Source organism: Nerophis lumbriciformis, linkage group LG36, assembly GCF_033978685.3.
Source record: "Nerophis lumbriciformis linkage group LG36, RoL_Nlum_v2.1, whole genome shotgun sequence".
NCBI lineage: Eukaryota > Metazoa > Chordata > Actinopteri > Syngnathiformes > Syngnathidae > Nerophis > Nerophis lumbriciformis.
This window is the reverse complement of record NC_084583.2, coordinates 12,271,663-12,289,504: the sequence shown is the minus strand read 5'-3', so window position 1 is coordinate 12,289,504 and position 17,842 is coordinate 12,271,663. Positions and strand designations below refer to the sequence as shown.

General features: G+C 38.5%; 3 protein-coding genes across 3 annotated transcripts; all 3 read right to left on the bottom strand.

Annotated features, from left to right (window-relative positions):
- Nucleotides 1-787: 787 nt before the first annotated feature.
- Nucleotides 788-3,570, bottom strand: LOC133576899 (protocadherin alpha-8-like). Its single transcript, XM_072912397.1, has 2 exons — nucleotides 941-3,570; nucleotides 788-793 (listed from the first exon to the last, which is right to left on the bottom strand). The coding sequence occupies exons 1-2, from the start codon at nucleotides 3,284-3,286 to the stop codon at nucleotides 788-790; spliced, it is 2,352 nt and encodes a 783-aa protein (XP_072768498.1). The 5' UTR covers nucleotides 3,287-3,570.
- Nucleotides 3,571-6,308: 2,738 nt separating this feature from the next.
- Nucleotides 6,309-12,883, bottom strand: LOC133576821 (protocadherin alpha-8-like). Its single transcript, XM_061930161.2, has 4 exons — nucleotides 10,491-12,883; nucleotides 8,171-8,741; nucleotides 6,462-7,378; nucleotides 6,309-6,314 (listed from the first exon to the last, which is right to left on the bottom strand). The coding sequence occupies exons 1-4, from the start codon at nucleotides 12,822-12,824 to the stop codon at nucleotides 6,309-6,311; spliced, it is 3,828 nt and encodes a 1,275-aa protein (XP_061786145.1). The 5' UTR covers nucleotides 12,825-12,883.
- Nucleotides 12,884-14,441: 1,558 nt separating this feature from the next.
- Nucleotides 14,442-16,986, bottom strand: LOC133576822 (protocadherin alpha-8-like). Its single transcript, XM_061930162.1, has 2 exons — nucleotides 14,569-16,986; nucleotides 14,442-14,468 (listed from the first exon to the last, which is right to left on the bottom strand). The coding sequence occupies exons 1-2, from the start codon at nucleotides 16,900-16,902 to the stop codon at nucleotides 14,442-14,444; spliced, it is 2,361 nt and encodes a 786-aa protein (XP_061786146.1). The 5' UTR covers nucleotides 16,903-16,986.
- Nucleotides 16,987-17,842: the final 856 nt, after the last annotated feature.

The window sequence follows — 17,842 nt, the reverse complement described above, 5'->3', positions numbered from 1 at the left end:
TTTGTTTTGGAAAATATGCAAAATATATATATATATTTATTACAATAAATGAAACTATGAATAATAATAATAATAATAATAATAATAATAACAAAAGTAATACAAACATACATACATTCACCAAAATTAAAACAATAATAATACACAGTCACTAATGATGGCAATATTAATAATGAGCAATATTATTTAAAAATATTTAAAACAATTGAGTCACCTCAAAATGTTGAGTTAAGTAACCAGATCAGCAGGAGAATAAGGGCGCTTTATTGTGTTGTGCTTAACTATTTGTCCAATGCCACACTGATTTCACAACATTTAACAGTATCCATCCATCCATTCTCTACCGCGTATTCCCTTTGGGGTCGCGGAGGGTGCTGAAGCCTATCTCAGCCACAATCAGCCGGGAGGCGCGGTACACCCTGGACAAGTCGCCACCTCATCGCAGGGGCCAACACAGATAGACAGACAGCATTCACACTCACATTCACACACTAGGGCCAATTTAGTGTTGCCAATAAACCCATCCCCAGGTATAAACAAATTGACTCTAACCATACAACAAATGACTGTAAAAAATTACAAAACCCCAAAAATTCACAAAATGTAACTTCTCATGAACAACTGATAATTTACAATGACATTAGTAACATTATTTATTGAAACAGTATGCGAGTATTGTTTTAAAAATAATCACGTCTACTAATTAAAATGACCAATAAAAACACATAATCATTAAATTATCAATGTTGCTAATAATATTAAGTATATGGAAAAAAAGTAGGTCACCTCAAAACTGCATGTGGATACAACCAAAACCAATGCATGACAAGAACAACATCAACATGAGTTGTGTTGTAAATAAATATTATTGCAGTACAATGACAATAATTGCAAGTATATTCATTGAAAATCCATAAACTACAAAAGCATGAAGTCTTACCTCCCCAGAAGAAGTGTGTCTCCTGTCAGGGAGCACCAGAGTGTTGGCGTGGCTGCCCGGGACTATAGTAGAACCTATACTCATTCTGGGTCCAACTAGCATGTAGCGTTTGTCTCCTGATCTGTACTGGATGCTGTGACACAGTGTCCCATCATAATTAGCGTCTTGGAGATATTTGGAAGTGTACTCTGTGGATTTGGAGCACTGCATGGCGATCAGCACGATGATGCTGATGACAAAAAGCAGCGAGACCGAGCCCAAAGTGACGATGAGGTAAAAAGTCACATTGTCGTCCTCCTCGTCCACTTTTGCTGCTGCACGTTTGACATCAGAAGCTGCAAAAGCCTCTTTGGGCTCCACAAGTTTGACAGTCACAGTAGCTGTTGCTGACAGGGAAACGTTGCCATTGTCTTTGACCAGTATGAGCAGTCCATGCTCAGCCTCGTCCGTCTCTGTGAATGAGCGAAGTGTTCTGATCTGGCCCGTATAGCGGTCCAAAGTAAAGAGACTGTGGTCAGTGACTTGCTGCAGTGAAAACAGTAACCAGCCGTTATATCCTATATCAGCATCATAGGCTCTGACTTTAGTCACCAAGTCTCCTGCTTTCATATTGCGGGGAATCTCCTCCACACCTTCAGCAGAACCGTTGGAGCTGACTGGATACAGGATGACTGGAGCGTTGTCGTTCTGATCCAGAATGAACACGTTCACTGTCACGTTGCTGCTCAGTGGAGGACTTCCACCGTCTGTGGCCACTACTTGGAACTGGAAACTTTTCAGCGTCTCAAAGTCAAAACTTTTTAGTGCTGATATTTGTCCATTGTCTGAATTTATATTTAAAAAGGTTGTCACATCTTTTTCTTTCCCTGCTCTCATGATATGGTAAGAAATAACTGCATTTTCATCCACATCACTGTCAGTAGCAGTAACTGAGAATACTGAATGTCCAGCGACATTATTTTCTGACAGGTAAAAATAGAGTGGATACTGGTGGAAATGTGGTCTGTTATCATTCACATCTGATACCTGAATATCTAAAGTTTTAGAAGTCGACATTGGAGGTTCACCACAGTCTGTTGATGTTATTGTTATTTTATAGTCCGACACCTCCTCTCTATCTAAATAACCTTTAGTGACAACTGAGTAAATGTTCTCCTTGTATGAAGGTTTTAACTCAAAAGGGACATTATTGGTGATCTGTGAAATAATTTTGCCATTTACTCCGGAATCTTTATCCGTAACACTAATGAGGGAAATAACTGTTCCAGGTTTGGAGTCTTCAGACACTTTATTGGACAGTGATGTCACTTCTATTTCTGGAGGATTATCATTAATGTCTTTAATTTTAATTATGACTCGACACCTGCCTGTTAAAGGAGGTTGTCCTTTATCAGATGCCTGAATGTCAAGTTTATAAATCTCTGAATCCTCAAAATCCAAAGCTCCTTTCAGTTTGATGAGTCCACTTAACTTGTCTAGTTCAAATACATCATAAGCTTTATTTACAGTTTTTCCAAGGCTGTATTGTATTTCTCCGTTAATGCCTTCATCTGGATCTGTTGCAAAAACTCGTATAATACTTGTTCCAACTGAAATATTTTCTTTTATTTCAACAGTGTAAGTTTCTTGACTAAACACTGGACGGTTATCATTACTGTCAAGAACAATAATTGTTACATTAAGTATTCCTGATCTTTGTGGTTTCCCTCCATCAACTGCAGTAACAATTAATGAGTGATTTTTATTTTGTTCTCTGTCTAATAACTTTTTCAACACTAAGAATGGTATTTTCTCTTCATCAGTTTGACTTATATCTAATTCAAAGTGCTCATTAGACGTCAATGTATATGTGCGCACTGAGTTAATTCCAGCATCTGGATCACTTGCAGCGTGCAGCTGGAAGCGTGTGCCAGGAGATGAATGCTCAGCTATTTCAAATACTTGCTCTTTATCAGAAAATCTCGGGGAGTGGTCGTTCACATCAGTAATTTCCACAACGACGTGATGCATTTCTAGCGGATTTTCAACCAGAATTTTCAGCTCCATGACGCAAGCTCCGCTGCCCCCACAAAGCGCCTCTCTGTCGATTTTCCTACGGACCTCTAACGCACCACTTTCCGGCCTGACGTGAAAGAACGCCTCCTTCGATCCAGACACCACACGGAACTGTCGGTCCACCAGAGAGGATTTGTCCAGACCTAGATCCTTGGCCACATTCCCGACCACAGTTCCTTCGTTCACCTCCTCTGGAATCGAGTAGCGCAATTCAGCCGAGGTTCTTCCTCCCAAATACAAAAGCAGACACACAACAAAAAACAACCAGCGGCAGCATTTTCCGCTCTCCATCGTTCAAAAACAAAATTTTAAAAATCCAATATTGCTCCTCCAATGAATTATATCCCTCCTCGTTCCAAATGCTGTAATTATTTGCGTAAAACACACACGGCCCTCCTGGTTCACTTGCCTTCTACAAATGATGCACCAAACAAAGGATGTGGGAGGAACATCATCCCTTCTGTCCTCTGATGTTATAGTGACACCACCAGGGTACAAATATTACAACCTTATCACAGCACAACCTTACTATATTTATTCATTTACTGCCACAAACAATTATTACATGAAGCAGGTCAACACACTGTAATTAAAAATAATATTTTAGTATTATCTTTACAGCCTGGCCAAAATATTTGCTGACTTTGTTATTTTTTTTATCTTATATTGTCTACATGATGTCATTAGTTTTTTTTAGTTATTATATATTCGTTTTGAATACCACCAAACTGTGACTAATAAAATACAAAAATATACTGAACAATGATTGTAAATATTGACTTTTTATGACTATTCTAATATAGCATTAGTCAAGTTATCAAATATTAAATGTGCTTTTTTTATATATTTTTTTGTTTTGGAAAATATGCAAAATATATATATATATATATATATATTTGTATCATAATAAATGGAACTATGAACAATAATAGTAATAATAATAATAATAACAAAAGTAATACAAACATATATACATTCACCAAAATTAAAACAAAAATAATACACAGTCACTAATGATGGCAATATTAATAATGAGCAATATTAGTTAAAAATATTTAAAACCATTGAGTCACCTCAAAATGTTGAGTTAAGTAACCAGATCAGCAGGAGAATAAGGGCGCTTTATTGTGTTGTGCGTAATTATTTGTCCAATGCCACATTGAAAAACAAATACCGGGATTTTACAACATTTAAAGGGGAACATTATCACAATTTCAGAATGGTTAAAACCATTAAAAATCAGTTCCCAGTGGCTTATTATATTTTTCGAAGTTTTTTTCAAAATTTTACCCGTCACGCAATATCCCTAAAAAAAAAGCTTCAGAGTGCCTGATTTTAACCACCCGTCCATTTTCCTGTGACGTCACATAGTGAAGCCAACACAAACAAACATGGCGGAAAGAACAGCAAGCTATAGCGACATTAGCTCGGATTCAGACTCGGATTTCAGCGGCTTAAGCGATTCAACAGATTACGCATGTATTGAAACGGATGGTTGTAGTGTGGAGGCAGGTAGCGAAAACGAAATTGAAGAAGAAACTGAAGCTATTGAGCCATGTCGGTTTGAACCGTATGCAAGCGAAACCGACGAAAACGACACGACAGCCAGCGACACGGGAGAAAGCGAGGACGAATTCGGCGATCGCCTTCTAACCAACGATTGGTATGTGTTTGTTTGGCATTAAAGGAAACTAACAACTATGAACTAGGTTTTCAGCATATGAAATACATTTGGCAACAACATGCACTTTGAGAGTGCAGACAGCCCAGTTTTCATCAATTAATATATTCTGTAGACATACCCTCATCTGCTCTCTTTTCCTGAAAGCTGATCTGTCCAGTTTTGGAGTTGATGTCAGCAGGCCAGGGAAGCTAGGGTCGATAGGGGGTTTAGCTCGCTCGTCTGCGAGAACAAACTGCCGCCATTACTTGCCGTGCTACCGAGGTTCTTTGTCCCTGAATTGCTCACACACTACGGCAGATTCAATGGGGGTCTGGCGGCAGATTTATTTTACTTTATCATTGGAAATGCATCTGTTTTGAGTGTCGCAGGATATCCACACATTCTTGCCATCTCTGTCGTAGCATAGCTTTCGTCGGTAAAGTGTGCGGAACAAACGTCCAATTTCTTGCCACTTTCGCATCTTTGGGCCACTGGTGCAACTTGAATCCGTCCCTGTTCGTGTTGTTACACCCTCCGACAACACACCGACGAGGCATGATGTCTCCAAGGTACGGAAAACCGTCGAAAAAATGGAAAATAACAGAGCTGATTTGACTCGGTGTTTGAGAAAATGGCGGATTGCTTCCCGATGTGACGCCACGTTGTGACGTCATCGCTCTGAGAGCGAATATTAGAAAGGCGTTTCATTCGCCAAAATTCACCCATTTAGAGTTCGGAAATCGGTTAAAAAAAAAATATGGTCTTTTTTCTGCAACATCAAGGTATATATTGACGCTTACATAGGTCTGGTGATAATATTCCCCTTTAACAGTATCATTTCACAATAAAACAGTGTAAACAAATTGACTCTATAACCTTACAACAAATGACTGTAAAAATTACAAAACCCCAATAATTCACTAAATGTAACTTCTCATGAACAACTGATAATTTACAATGACATTAGTAACATTATTTATTGAAACATTATGCGAGTATTGTTTTAAAAATAATCAAGCCTAATAATTAAAATGACCAATAACAACACATAAGCATTAAATCATCAATGTTGCTAACAATGTTATTGATTACAAGTATTTGGAAAAAAATTAGTTCACCTCAAAACTGCATGTGGATACAACCAAAACCAATGCATGACAAGAACAAAATCAAAATTAGTTGTCCATCCATCCATTTTCTACCGCTTATTCCCTTCGGGGTCGCGGAGGGTGCTGGAGCCTATCTCAGCTACAATCAGGGCGGAAGGCAGGGTGCACCCTGGACAATTCGCCACCTCATCGCAGGGCCAACACAGATAGACAGACAGCATTCACACTCACATTCACACACTAGGGCCAATTTAGTGTTGCCAATCAACCTATCCCCAGGTATAAACAAATTGACTCTAACCATACAACAAATTACTGTAAAAAAAATTACAAAACCCCAAAAATTCACTAAATGTAACTTCTCATGAACAACAGATAATTTACAATGACATTAGTAACATTATTTATTGGAAAAAAATATGCGAGTATTGTTTTAAAAATAATCAAGCCTAATAATTAAAATGACCAATAAAAAACACATAATCATTAAATCATCAATGTTTCTAATAATATTAAGTATATGGAAAAAAAGTAGGTCACCTCAAAACTGCATGTGGATACAACCAAAACCAATGCATGACAAGAACAACATCAAAATGAGTTGTGTTGTGCATAAATATTATTGCAATACAATGACAATAATTGCAAGTATCTTCATTGAAAATCCATAAACTACAAAAGCATGAAGTCTTACCTCCCCAGAAGAAGTGTGTCTCCTGTCAGGGAGCACCAGAGTGTTGGCGTGGCTGCCCGGGACTATGGTAGAACCTATACTCATTCTGGGTCCAACTAGCATGTAGCGTTTGTCTCCTGATCTGTACTGGATGCTGTGACACAGTGTCCCATCATAATTAGCGTCTTGGAGATATTTGGAAGTGTACTCTGCGGATTTGGAGCACTGCATGGCGATCAGCACGATGATGCTGATGACAAAAAGCAGCGAGACCGAGCCCAAAGTGACGATGAGGTAAAAAGTCACATTGTCGTCCTCCTCGTCCACTTTTGCTGCTGCACGTTTGACATCAGAAGCTGCAAAAGCCTCTTTGGGCTCCACAAGTTTGACAGTCACAGTAGCTGTTGCTGACAGGGAAACGTTGCCATTGTCTTTGACCAGTATGAGCAGTCCATGCTCAGCCTCGTCCGTCTCTGTGAATGAGCGAAGTGTTCTGATCTGGCCCGTATAGCGGTCCAAAGTAAAGAGACTGTGGTCAGTGACTTGCTGCAGTGAAAACAGTAACCAGCCGTTATATCCTATATCAGCATCATAGGCTCTGACTTTAGTCACCAAGTCTCCCGCTTTCATATTGCGGGGAATCTCCTCCACACCTTCAGCAGAACCGTTGGAGCTGACTGGATACAGGATGACTGGAGCGTTGTCGTTCTGATCCAGAATGAACACGTTCACTGTCACGTTGCTGCTCAGTGGAGGACTTCCACCGTCTGTGGCCACTACTTGGAACTGGAAACTTTTCAGCGTCTCAAAGTCAAAACTCTTTAGAGCTGATATTTGTCCATTTTCAGAATTAATGTTGAGGAAAGACATGATGTCATTGTGACGGCCCTCTCTCATAATGTGATAAGAAATAGCTGCATTGTCATTCAGATCTTTGTCTGTGGCACTTACAGAAAAAATAGAATTACCAGCAACATTGTTCTCAATCAAGTAGAACTCGATCGGGTTCTTTTCAAAGTGTGGACTGTTATCATTAACATCTGATATCTGAATGCTGAGAGTTTTAAACGTTGATAAAGGAGGCTCACCACAGTCAGTTGCTTGTATAGTGATTTCATAATGTGACACCTTCTCTCTATCTAAATATTCTTTACTGACAACTGAATATATGTTCTCCTTGTAGGAAGGCTTTAATTCAAAAGGGACATCATTTATTATGGTGGAAATAATTTTACCATTCACACCTGAGTCTTCATCCTTCACACTAATGAGGGAAATAACTGTACCAGGCTTAGAGTCTTCAGGTACTTTATTAGACAATGACGTCACTTCTATTGTTGGTGGATTATCATTAATGTCTCTTATCTTTATAATGACTCGACACTCACCTGTCAGAGGAGGTATTCCTTTATCTGATGCCTCTATGTCAAGATTGTAAATATCATTATCTTCATAGTCAATTATTCCTTTAACTCTAATAATTCCAGATGATTTATCTATTTCAAAAACATTATACACATTTTTCTTTGATGTTTTTGCAAGGCTATAATCAATTTCTCCATTAGGGCCTTCATCTGGATCTGTTGCATTCATTTTAAATATTGAATTGCCAATTTGAACATTTTCTGATATTGTAATTTGATATATTTCTTGACTAAATATGGGAATATTATCATTAATGTCGAAGACAATAATGGACACATTTAGAGAGCCTGATCGTGGAGGTTTACCTCCATCCACCGCTGTGACCAGCAGCCAGTGTTTGTCCTTTTGTTCCCGGTCAAGAGATTTCTTCAGGACCAAAAACGGAATTTTATCATCATTGATCTGGCGGAGATCTATTTCAAAATGTTCATTTGCTGTCAGAGTGTATGCACGTATGGAGTTCATCCCTGCGTCAGGATCATGTGCTGCATGCAGCTGGAATCTCTTCCCCGGCAGTGTGTGCTCTGCTATTTCAAACGTTTGCTCTTTTTCAATAAAAGTAGGAGAGTGGTCGTTGACGTCGGTGATTTCTACAACTACATAATGTATTTCCAAAGGGTTTTCCACGATGACTTTAAGCTCAACAAGGCAGGCGCCGCTGCCCCGACAGGACTCATCTCTGTCTATTCTCTTGTTCACATGCAAAGCCCCATTGTGCTGGTTTACCTCAAAGAAGGCCTCTTTGGATTCTGAAACCACTCGGAACCGTCGATCGACAAGAGAGCTGACATCAAGGCCCAGGTCCTTGGCAACATTCCCAACAATAGTGCCGTGTTTTACCTCCTCGGGAATCGAGTAGCGAATTTCTGCAAAAGCCTGAATGGCCAGCAGCAGAAGCAGAGCAAAATGAAAAAGAAGACAGACCCCCATCGCTGATCATCAACATGCATCCACAGAATCCAAAGGTTGATATAAATGTTTAAATCCAAGGCATTGCTGCGGCGTGTGTGAGTGTCCAACACAATGTAACGTCGACGACTAATGCAGGCTGCGTTTGTGTCAGCATCAAACAAAAGATTTAGATGGGAGGGACAGCGTGTGCTCTTGGTTTTTAATGTAACACTGACACCCAGTGGAGGACAATCTGCAGCTGAGAAACTGCTAATAATTACAGCATACAGAAAACACATCTAATGTATCTACTAAAAGATTGGTTCAAAAAAATGCCCAATAACAAATGTGTCAAAGTCCACATTTATGAACCACTTCATCAATCACTGTGTACTGTTACAAATATAACCATTTTCATTTAAAACACATACACGCTGGTTTAAAACACACACTGACAATAAACTACATGTATACATATATTTTTATTAAAAACAAACTTAAACAACAAAAAGTGTCTCTAAATGATTGTAGTACAAGACAGTTTAACAACAGATATAGAAATATCATACATTTTTATTGTTAAAGGAAAACATTTGCAGTTTTAAAACAATATACCAAACAAAGTGCATATGATCATCAATTATAATTTTCTAAAATCATTATCTTAACTATTGTATTTTATTTTTTAGTAATTATTACTACTACTACTACTACTACTACTATTACTAATATGATATATTTAAACCAGCTCTACCCACTTGCATGTACGCATGTGCTGTTGTACAACTTAATTATTAAATGTATGCGACAAAAACTCTACCTGTATGCGTGATGCTTTTTCTAGACTACTATGCTCATTAGTTTATCAAGCGTGAGATATTAAAATAGTAATCAAAAAGAGAAAAATGTAAATACAATGTCAGGCCAATTTGGCCTATAGTGGAAACACCTAAATAAGATGCACCTAAACAGAGATTTTATGACCTGTAAAAATATAACAAATATGAAAATATTCCTACATTTTCACACAGTCCAAAGCACTAAAAAAAATAAATCTAAAATTAGAGTTACTTGTATTCAAGGACAATCTATTAACATCAAACAATCTTTTGATTTTGATGAATTAGTTTTCCACTACATCTAACACATCTTCAATATTTTTCTTCCTGAATAAAGTAGGGTTGTGTTGTGCACGAATAAAATACATTTAAACAGTTCGGAAACCATTAAAATATCATGTATATACATGAGAAACCGTGTAGATATGAGGAACGATCATTGTGGCACTCCACAACTAATAATATGTAAGGTATATTTCCTATTGTTAACTTCCACAAACTGTTTTCTGTTTTTCAGGTAACTTTTGACCCACTCATGTACCACTTCTTGTATTCCATATTTGTACAATCTGTCCAATAATATTTCATGATCAAGTGTATCAAACACATCACTGCAACTACTGTGTATATTGTTCACTTCACTAAGGCTTCTACTTTGAAGCATACAAGCAGCAAATAAGAACACAAAGTAAAGAAGAAAACATATTCAGCACCATGGAAATCATGGAATTGCACATTTCAAGCCAACAATATGATTCTATCCAGCTATCAGCATGATGAGGACACATGATAGCTCTTGAAAACACACAATTTTAGACCACATTGACTGAAGTCATAAAAATGCACAAATAACTTGTTGTAAGCAATCACTATTGGAAATAAATGTCGTTCTTACCTCCCCAGAAGAAGTGTGTCTCCTGTCAGGGAGCACCAGAGTGTTGGCGTGGCTGCCCGGGACTATAGTAGAACCTATACTCATTCTGGGTCCAACTAGCATGTAGCGTTTGTCTCCTGATCTGTACTGGATGCTGTGACACAGTGTCCCATCATAATTAGCATCTTGGAGATATTTGGAAGTGTACTCTGTGGATTTGGAGCACTGCATGGCGATCAGCACGATGATGCTGATGACAAAAAGCAGCGAGACCGAGCCCAAAGTGACGATGAGGTAAAAAGTCACATTGTCGTCCTCCTCGTCCACTTTTGCTGCTGCACGTTTGACATCAGAAGCTGCAAAAGCCTCTTTGGGCTCCACAAGTTTGACAGTCACAGTAGCTGTTGCTGACAGGGAAACGTTGCCATTGTCTTTGACCAGTATGAGCAGTCCATGCTCAGCCTCGTCCGTCTCTGTGAATGAGCGAAGTGTTCTGATCTGGCCCGTATAGCGGTCCAAAGTAAAGAGACTGTGGTCAGTGACTTGCTGCAGTGAAAACAGTAACCAGCCGTTATATCCTATATCAGCATCATAGGCTCTGACTTTAGTCACCAAGTCTCCTGCTTTCATATTGCGGGGAATCTCCTCCACACCTTCAGCAGAACCGTTGGAGCTGACTGGATACAGGATGACTGGAGCGTTGTCGTTCTGATCCAGAATGAACACGTTCACTGTCACGTTGCTGCTCAGTGGAGGACTTCCACCGTCTGTGGCCACTACTTGGAACTGGAAACTTTTCAGCGTCTCAAAGTCAAAACTTTTTAGAGCTGATATTTGTCCATTTTCAGAATTAATGTTGAGGAAAGACATGATGTCATTGTGACGGCCCTCTCTCACAATGTGATAAGAAATAGCTGCATTGTCATTCAGATCTTTGTCTGTGGCACTTACAGAAAAAATAGAATTACCAGCAACATTGTTCTCAATCAAGTAGAACTCGATTGGGTTCTTTTCAAAGTGTGGACTGTTATCATTAACATCTGATATCTGAATGCTGAGAGTTTTAAACGTTGATAAAGGAGGCTCACCACAGTCAGTTGCTTGTACAGTGATTTCATAATGTGACACCTTCTCTCTATCTAAATATTCTTTACTGACAACTGAATATATGTTCTCCTTGTAGGAAGGCTTTAATTCAAAAGGGACATCATTTATTATGGTGGAAATAATTTTACCATTCACACCTGAGTCTTCATCCTTCACACTAATGAGGGAAATAACTGTACCAGGCTTAGAGTCTTCAGGTACTTTATTAGACAATGACGTCACTTCTATTGTTGGTGGATTATCATTAATGTCTCTTATCTTTATAATGACTCTACACTCACCTGTCAAAGGAGGTATTCCTTTATCTGATGCCTCTATGTCAAGATTGTAAATATCATTATCTTCATAGTCAATTATTCCTTTTACTCTAATAACTCCAGATGATTTATGCAATTCAAAAACATTATACACATTTTTCTTTGATGTTTTTGCAAGGCTATAATCAATTTCTCCATTAGTGCCTTCATCTGGATCTGTTGCATTCATTTTAAATATTGAAGTGCCAATTTGAACATTTTCTGATATTGTAATTTGATAAATTTCTTGACTAAATATGGGTCTGTTATCATTGCTGTCGAGGACAATAATGGACACATTTAGAGAGCCTGATCGTGGAGGTTTACCTCCATCCACCGCTGTGACCAGCAGCCAGTGTTTGTCCTTTTGTTCCCGATCCAGAGATTTCTTCAGCACCAAAAACGGAACTTTATCATCATTGATCTGGCGGATATCAATTTCAAAATGTTCATTTGCTGTCAGAGTGTATGCACGTATGGAGTTCATCCCTGCGTCAGGATCATGTGCTGCATGCAGCTGGAATCTCTTCCCCGGCAGTGTGTGCTCTGCTATTTCAAACGTTTGCTCTTTTTCAATAAAAGTAGGAGAGTGGTCGTTGACGTCGGTGATTTCTACAACTACATAATGTATTTCCAAAGGGTTTTCCACGATGACTTTAAGCTCAACAAGGCAGGCGCCGCTGCCCCGACAGGACTCATCTCTGTCTATTCTCTTGTTCACATGCAAAGCCCCATTGTGCTGGTTTACCTCAAAGAAGGCCTCTTTGGATTCTGAAACCACTCGGAACCGTCGATCGACAAGAGAGCTGACATCAAGGCCCAGGTCCTTGGCAACATTCCCAACAATAGTGCCGTGTTTTACCTCCTCAGGAATCGAGTAGCGAATTTCTGCAAAAGCCTGAATGGCCAGCAGCAGAAGCAGAGCAAAATGAAAAAGAAGACAGACCCCCATCGCTGATCATCAACATCCATCCACAGAATCCAAAGGTTGATATAAATGTTTAAATCCAAGGCATTGCTGCGGCGTGTGTGAGTGTCCAACACAATGTAACGTCGACGACTAATGCAGGCTGCGTTTGTGTCAGCATCAAACAAAAGATTTAGATGGGAGGGACAGCGTGTGCTCTTGGTTTTTAATGTAACACTGACACCCAGTGGAGGACAATCTGCAGCTGAGGAGCTGCTAATATTTGAAGCATACAAAACAACACATCCTAATGTATCTACTAAAATATTGTTTCAAAAAATGCCTAATAACAAATCTGTCAAAGTCCACATAAATGATCCACTTAATCAATCACTGCGTACTATAACAAATATAACCAGTTTCCTTTAAAACACATATATGCTGGTGTAAATCACACACTGACAATAAACTACATGTTCCACAATGCACCTTAATATTTGTCTGCCACCTGACTCCTTTTTAAGTTATGAGTGCAGATTTTAAGCCATATATTTTTGTAAAAAACATTCTTTAACAACAAAAAAATGTTACTAAAAGATTGTAGATCAAGACAGTTTAACAATAGGTATAAAAAGAAGATAAATACCCAATTTTGAAAGGAAAACATTTGCAGTTTAGAACAAAATACCAAACAAAGTGCATATGCTTATCAATCCTAATTTTCTAAAATTGTTATTTTTACTATTTTATTTATTTAATTTGTATTTATTATTATTATTATTATTATTCTTTTTGCTAGAACTACAACTACTATTATGAGACAGTTAAACCAGCTCTACCCACATGTGCTGTTGTACAACTTAATTATTTGTACAAAATATCGACCTGTATGTCTGATTCCTTTTTCTAGACTGATATGCTCGTAAGATGATCAAGCATGAGATATTAAAATAGTAATCAAATACAAAAAAATGAAAAGATAATGCAATGCCAATTTGGCCTATAGTGGAAACATCTAATTAAAATGCAATTAAACACAGAGATTAAGCCCTATAAAAATATAATAAATAATCCTACATATTTACAAAGTCCAAAGCACTACAAAAAAAAAAAATTCTAAACTTTGTTTTACCCACATTAAAGGACAATCTATTACCATCAACCAATCTTTTGATTTTGATGAATTAGTTTTTAACTACATCGAAAACATCTTCAATATTTGTTCCTGAATAAAATAGGGTTGTGTTGTCCACAAATACATTTAAACAATTCAAAAAACCATAACAATATCATGTACATAGATGAAAAACCGTGTAGATCCGAGGAACAAGCTTTGTGGCACTCCACAACTAATAATATGTAAGGTATATTTCCTATTGGTAACTTCCACAAACTGTTTTCTGTTTTTCAGGTAACTTTTGACCCACTCATGTACCACTTCTCGTATTCCATATTTGTACTATTTGTCCAATAATATTTCATGATCAAGTGTATCAAACACATCACTGCAACTACTGTGTACATTGATCACTTCACTCAGGCTTCTACTTTGAAGCATACAAGCAGCAAATAAGAACAAAAAGTAAAGAAGAAAACATATTCAGCACCATGGAAATCATGGAATTGCACATTTCCACCCAACAATATGATTCTATCCAGCTATCAGCAAGATGTGGACACATGATAGCTCTTGAAAACACACAATTTTAGACCACATTGACTGAAGTCATAAAAGTGCACAAATAACTTGTTGTAAGCAATCACTATTGGAAATAAAAGTTGTTCTTACCTCCCCAGAAGAAGTGTGTCTCCTGTCAGGGAGCACCAGAGTGTTGGCGTGGCTGCCCGGGACTATAGTAGAACCTATACTCATTCTGGGTCCAACTAGCATGTAGCGTTTGTCTCCTGATCTGTACTGGATGCTGTGACACAGTGTCCCATCATAATTAGCGTCTTGGAGATATTTGGAAGTGTACTCTGTGGATTTGGAGCACTGCATGGCGATCAGCACGATGATGCTGATGACAAAAAGCAGCGAGACCGAGCCCAAAGTGACGATGAGGTAAAAAGTCACATTGTCGTCCTCCTCGTCCACTTTTGCTGCTGCACGTTTGACATCAGAAGCTGCAAAAGCCTCTTTGGGCTCCACAAGTTTGACAGTCACAGTAGCTGTTGCTGACAGGGAAACGTTGCCATTGTCTTTGACCAGTATGAGCAGTCCATGCTCAGCCTCGTCCGTCTCTGTGAATGAGCGAAGTGTTCTGATCTGGCCCGTATAGCGGTCCAAAGTAAAGAGACTGTGGTCAGTGACTTGCTGCAGTGAAAACAGTAACCAGCCGTTATATCCTATATCAGCATCATAGGCTCTGACTTTAGTCACCAAGTCTCCTGCTTTCATATTGCGGGGAATCTCCTCCACACCTTCAGCAGAACCGTTGGAGCTGACTGGATACAGGATGACCGGAGCGTTGTCGTTCCGATCCAGAATGAACACGTTCACTGTCACGTTGCTGCTCAGTGGAGGACTTCCACCGTCCGTGGCCACTACTTGGAACTGGAAACTTTTCAGCGTCTCAAAGTCAAAACTTTTTAGAGCTGATATTTGTCCATTTTCAGAATTAATGTTGAGGAAAGACATGATGTCATTGTGACGGCCCTCTCTCACAATGTGATAAGAAATAGCTGCATTGTCATTCAGATCTTTGTCTGTGGCACTCACAGAAAAAATAGAATTGCCAGCCACATTGTTTTCAATCAAGTAGAACTCGATCGGGTTTTTTTCAAAGTGTGGACTGTTATCATTAACATCTGATATCTGAATGCTGAGAGTTTTAAACGTTGATAAAGGAGGCTCACCACAGTCAGTTGCTTGTATAGTGATTTCATAATGTGACACCTTCTCTCTATCTAAATATTCTTTACTGACAACTGAATATATGTTCTCCTTGTAGGAAGGCTTTAATTCAAAAGGGACAACATTTATTATGGTGGAAATGATTTTACCATTCACACCTGAGTCTTCATCCTTCACACTAATGAGGGAAATAACTGTACCAGGCTTAGAGTCTTCAGGTACTTTATTAGACAATGACGTCACTTCTATTGTTGGTGGATTATCATTAATGTCTCTTATCTTTATAATGACTTGACACACACCTGTCAGTGGAGGTATTGCTTTATCTGATGCCTCTATGTCCAGTTTATAAATATCATTATCTTCATAGTCAATTATTCCTTTTACTCGAATAATTCCAGATGATTTATGTAATTCAAAAACACTATACACATTTTTCTTTAATGTTGTTGCAAGGCTATAATCAATTTCTCCATTAGTACCTTCATCTGGATCTGTTGCGTTCATTTTAAATATTGAAGTGCCAATTTGAACATTTTCTGCAATAGTAACTTGATATATTTCTTGACTAAATATGGGTCTATTATCATTAATGTCGAGGACAATAATGGACACATTTAGAGAGCCTGATCGTGGAGGTTTACCTCCATCCACCGCTGTGACCAGCAGCCAGTGTTTGTCCTTTTGTTCCCGGTCCAAAGATTTCTTCAGCACCAAAAATGGAACTTTATCTTCATCGCTTTGGCGTAAATCAATTTCAAAATGTTCATTTGCTGTCAGAGTGTATGCACGTATGGAGTTCATCCCTGCGTCAGGATCATGTGCTGCATGCAGCTGGAATCTCATCCCCGGCAGCGTGTTCTCTGCTATTTTAAACGTTTGCTCTTTTTCAATAAAAGTAGGAGAGTGGTCGTTGACGTCGGTGATTTCTACAACTACATAATGTATTTCCAAAGGGTTTTCCACGATGACTTTAAGCTCAACAAGGCAGGCGCCGCTGCCCCGACAGAACTCATCTCTGTCTATTCTCTTGTTCACATGCAAAGCCCCATTGTGCTGGTTTACCTCAAAGAAGGCCTCTTTGGATTCTGAAACCACTCGGAACCGTCGATCGACAAGAGAGCTGACATCAAGGCCCAGGTCCTTGGCAACATTGCCAACAATAGTGCCGTGTTTTACCTCCTCAGGAATCGAGTAGCGAATTTCTGCAAAAGCCTGAATGGCCAGCAGCAGAAGCAGAGCAAAATGAAAAAGAAGACAGACCCCCATCGCTGATCATCAACATGCATCCACAGAATCCAAAGGTTGATATAAATGTTTGAATCCAAGGCATTGCTGGAGTGTCCAACACAATGTAACGTCGACGACTAATGCAGGCTGCGTTTGTGTCAGCATCAAACAAAAGATTTAGATGGGAGGGACAGCGTGTGCTCTTGGTTTTTAATGTAACACTGACACCCAGTGGAGGACAATCGGCAGCTGAGAAACTGCTAATAATTACAGCATACAAAAAACACATCCTAATGTATCTACTAAAATATTATTTCAAAAAATGCCCAATAATAAACGTGTCAAAGTCCACATTTATGAACCACTTCATCAATCACTGTGTACTGATACAAATATAACAGGTTTCCTTACATGCCAGCTTAAAGCACACACTGACAATAAACTACATGTTCAAAAATGCACCTCGATATTTGTCTGCCACCTGACTCATTTTTAAGTTATCAGTGCAGCTTTGAAGCCGTATATGTTTGTAAGACACAAACTTAAACAAAAAAAAGGGTCACTAAATGATTGTAGATCAAGACAGTTTAACAATAGGTATAGAAAGAAGATAAATACCCAATTTTGAAAGGAAAACATTTGCAGTTTTAGAACAAAATACCAAACAAAGTTCATATGCTTATCAATCTTAATTTTCTAAAATTGTTATTTTTACTATTTTATTTATCTAATTTGTATTTATTATTATTTGTATTATTATTACTAGAACTACAACTACTATTATGAGACAGTAAAACCAGCTCTACCCACTTGCATGTACGCATGTGCTGTTGTACAACTTAATTATTGAATGGATTGTACAAAAAATTTACCTGTATGTCTGATGCCTTTTTCTAGACTGATATGCTCGTAAGATGATCAAGCATGAGATATTAGAATAGTAATCAAATACAAAAAAATGAAAAGATAATGCAAGGCC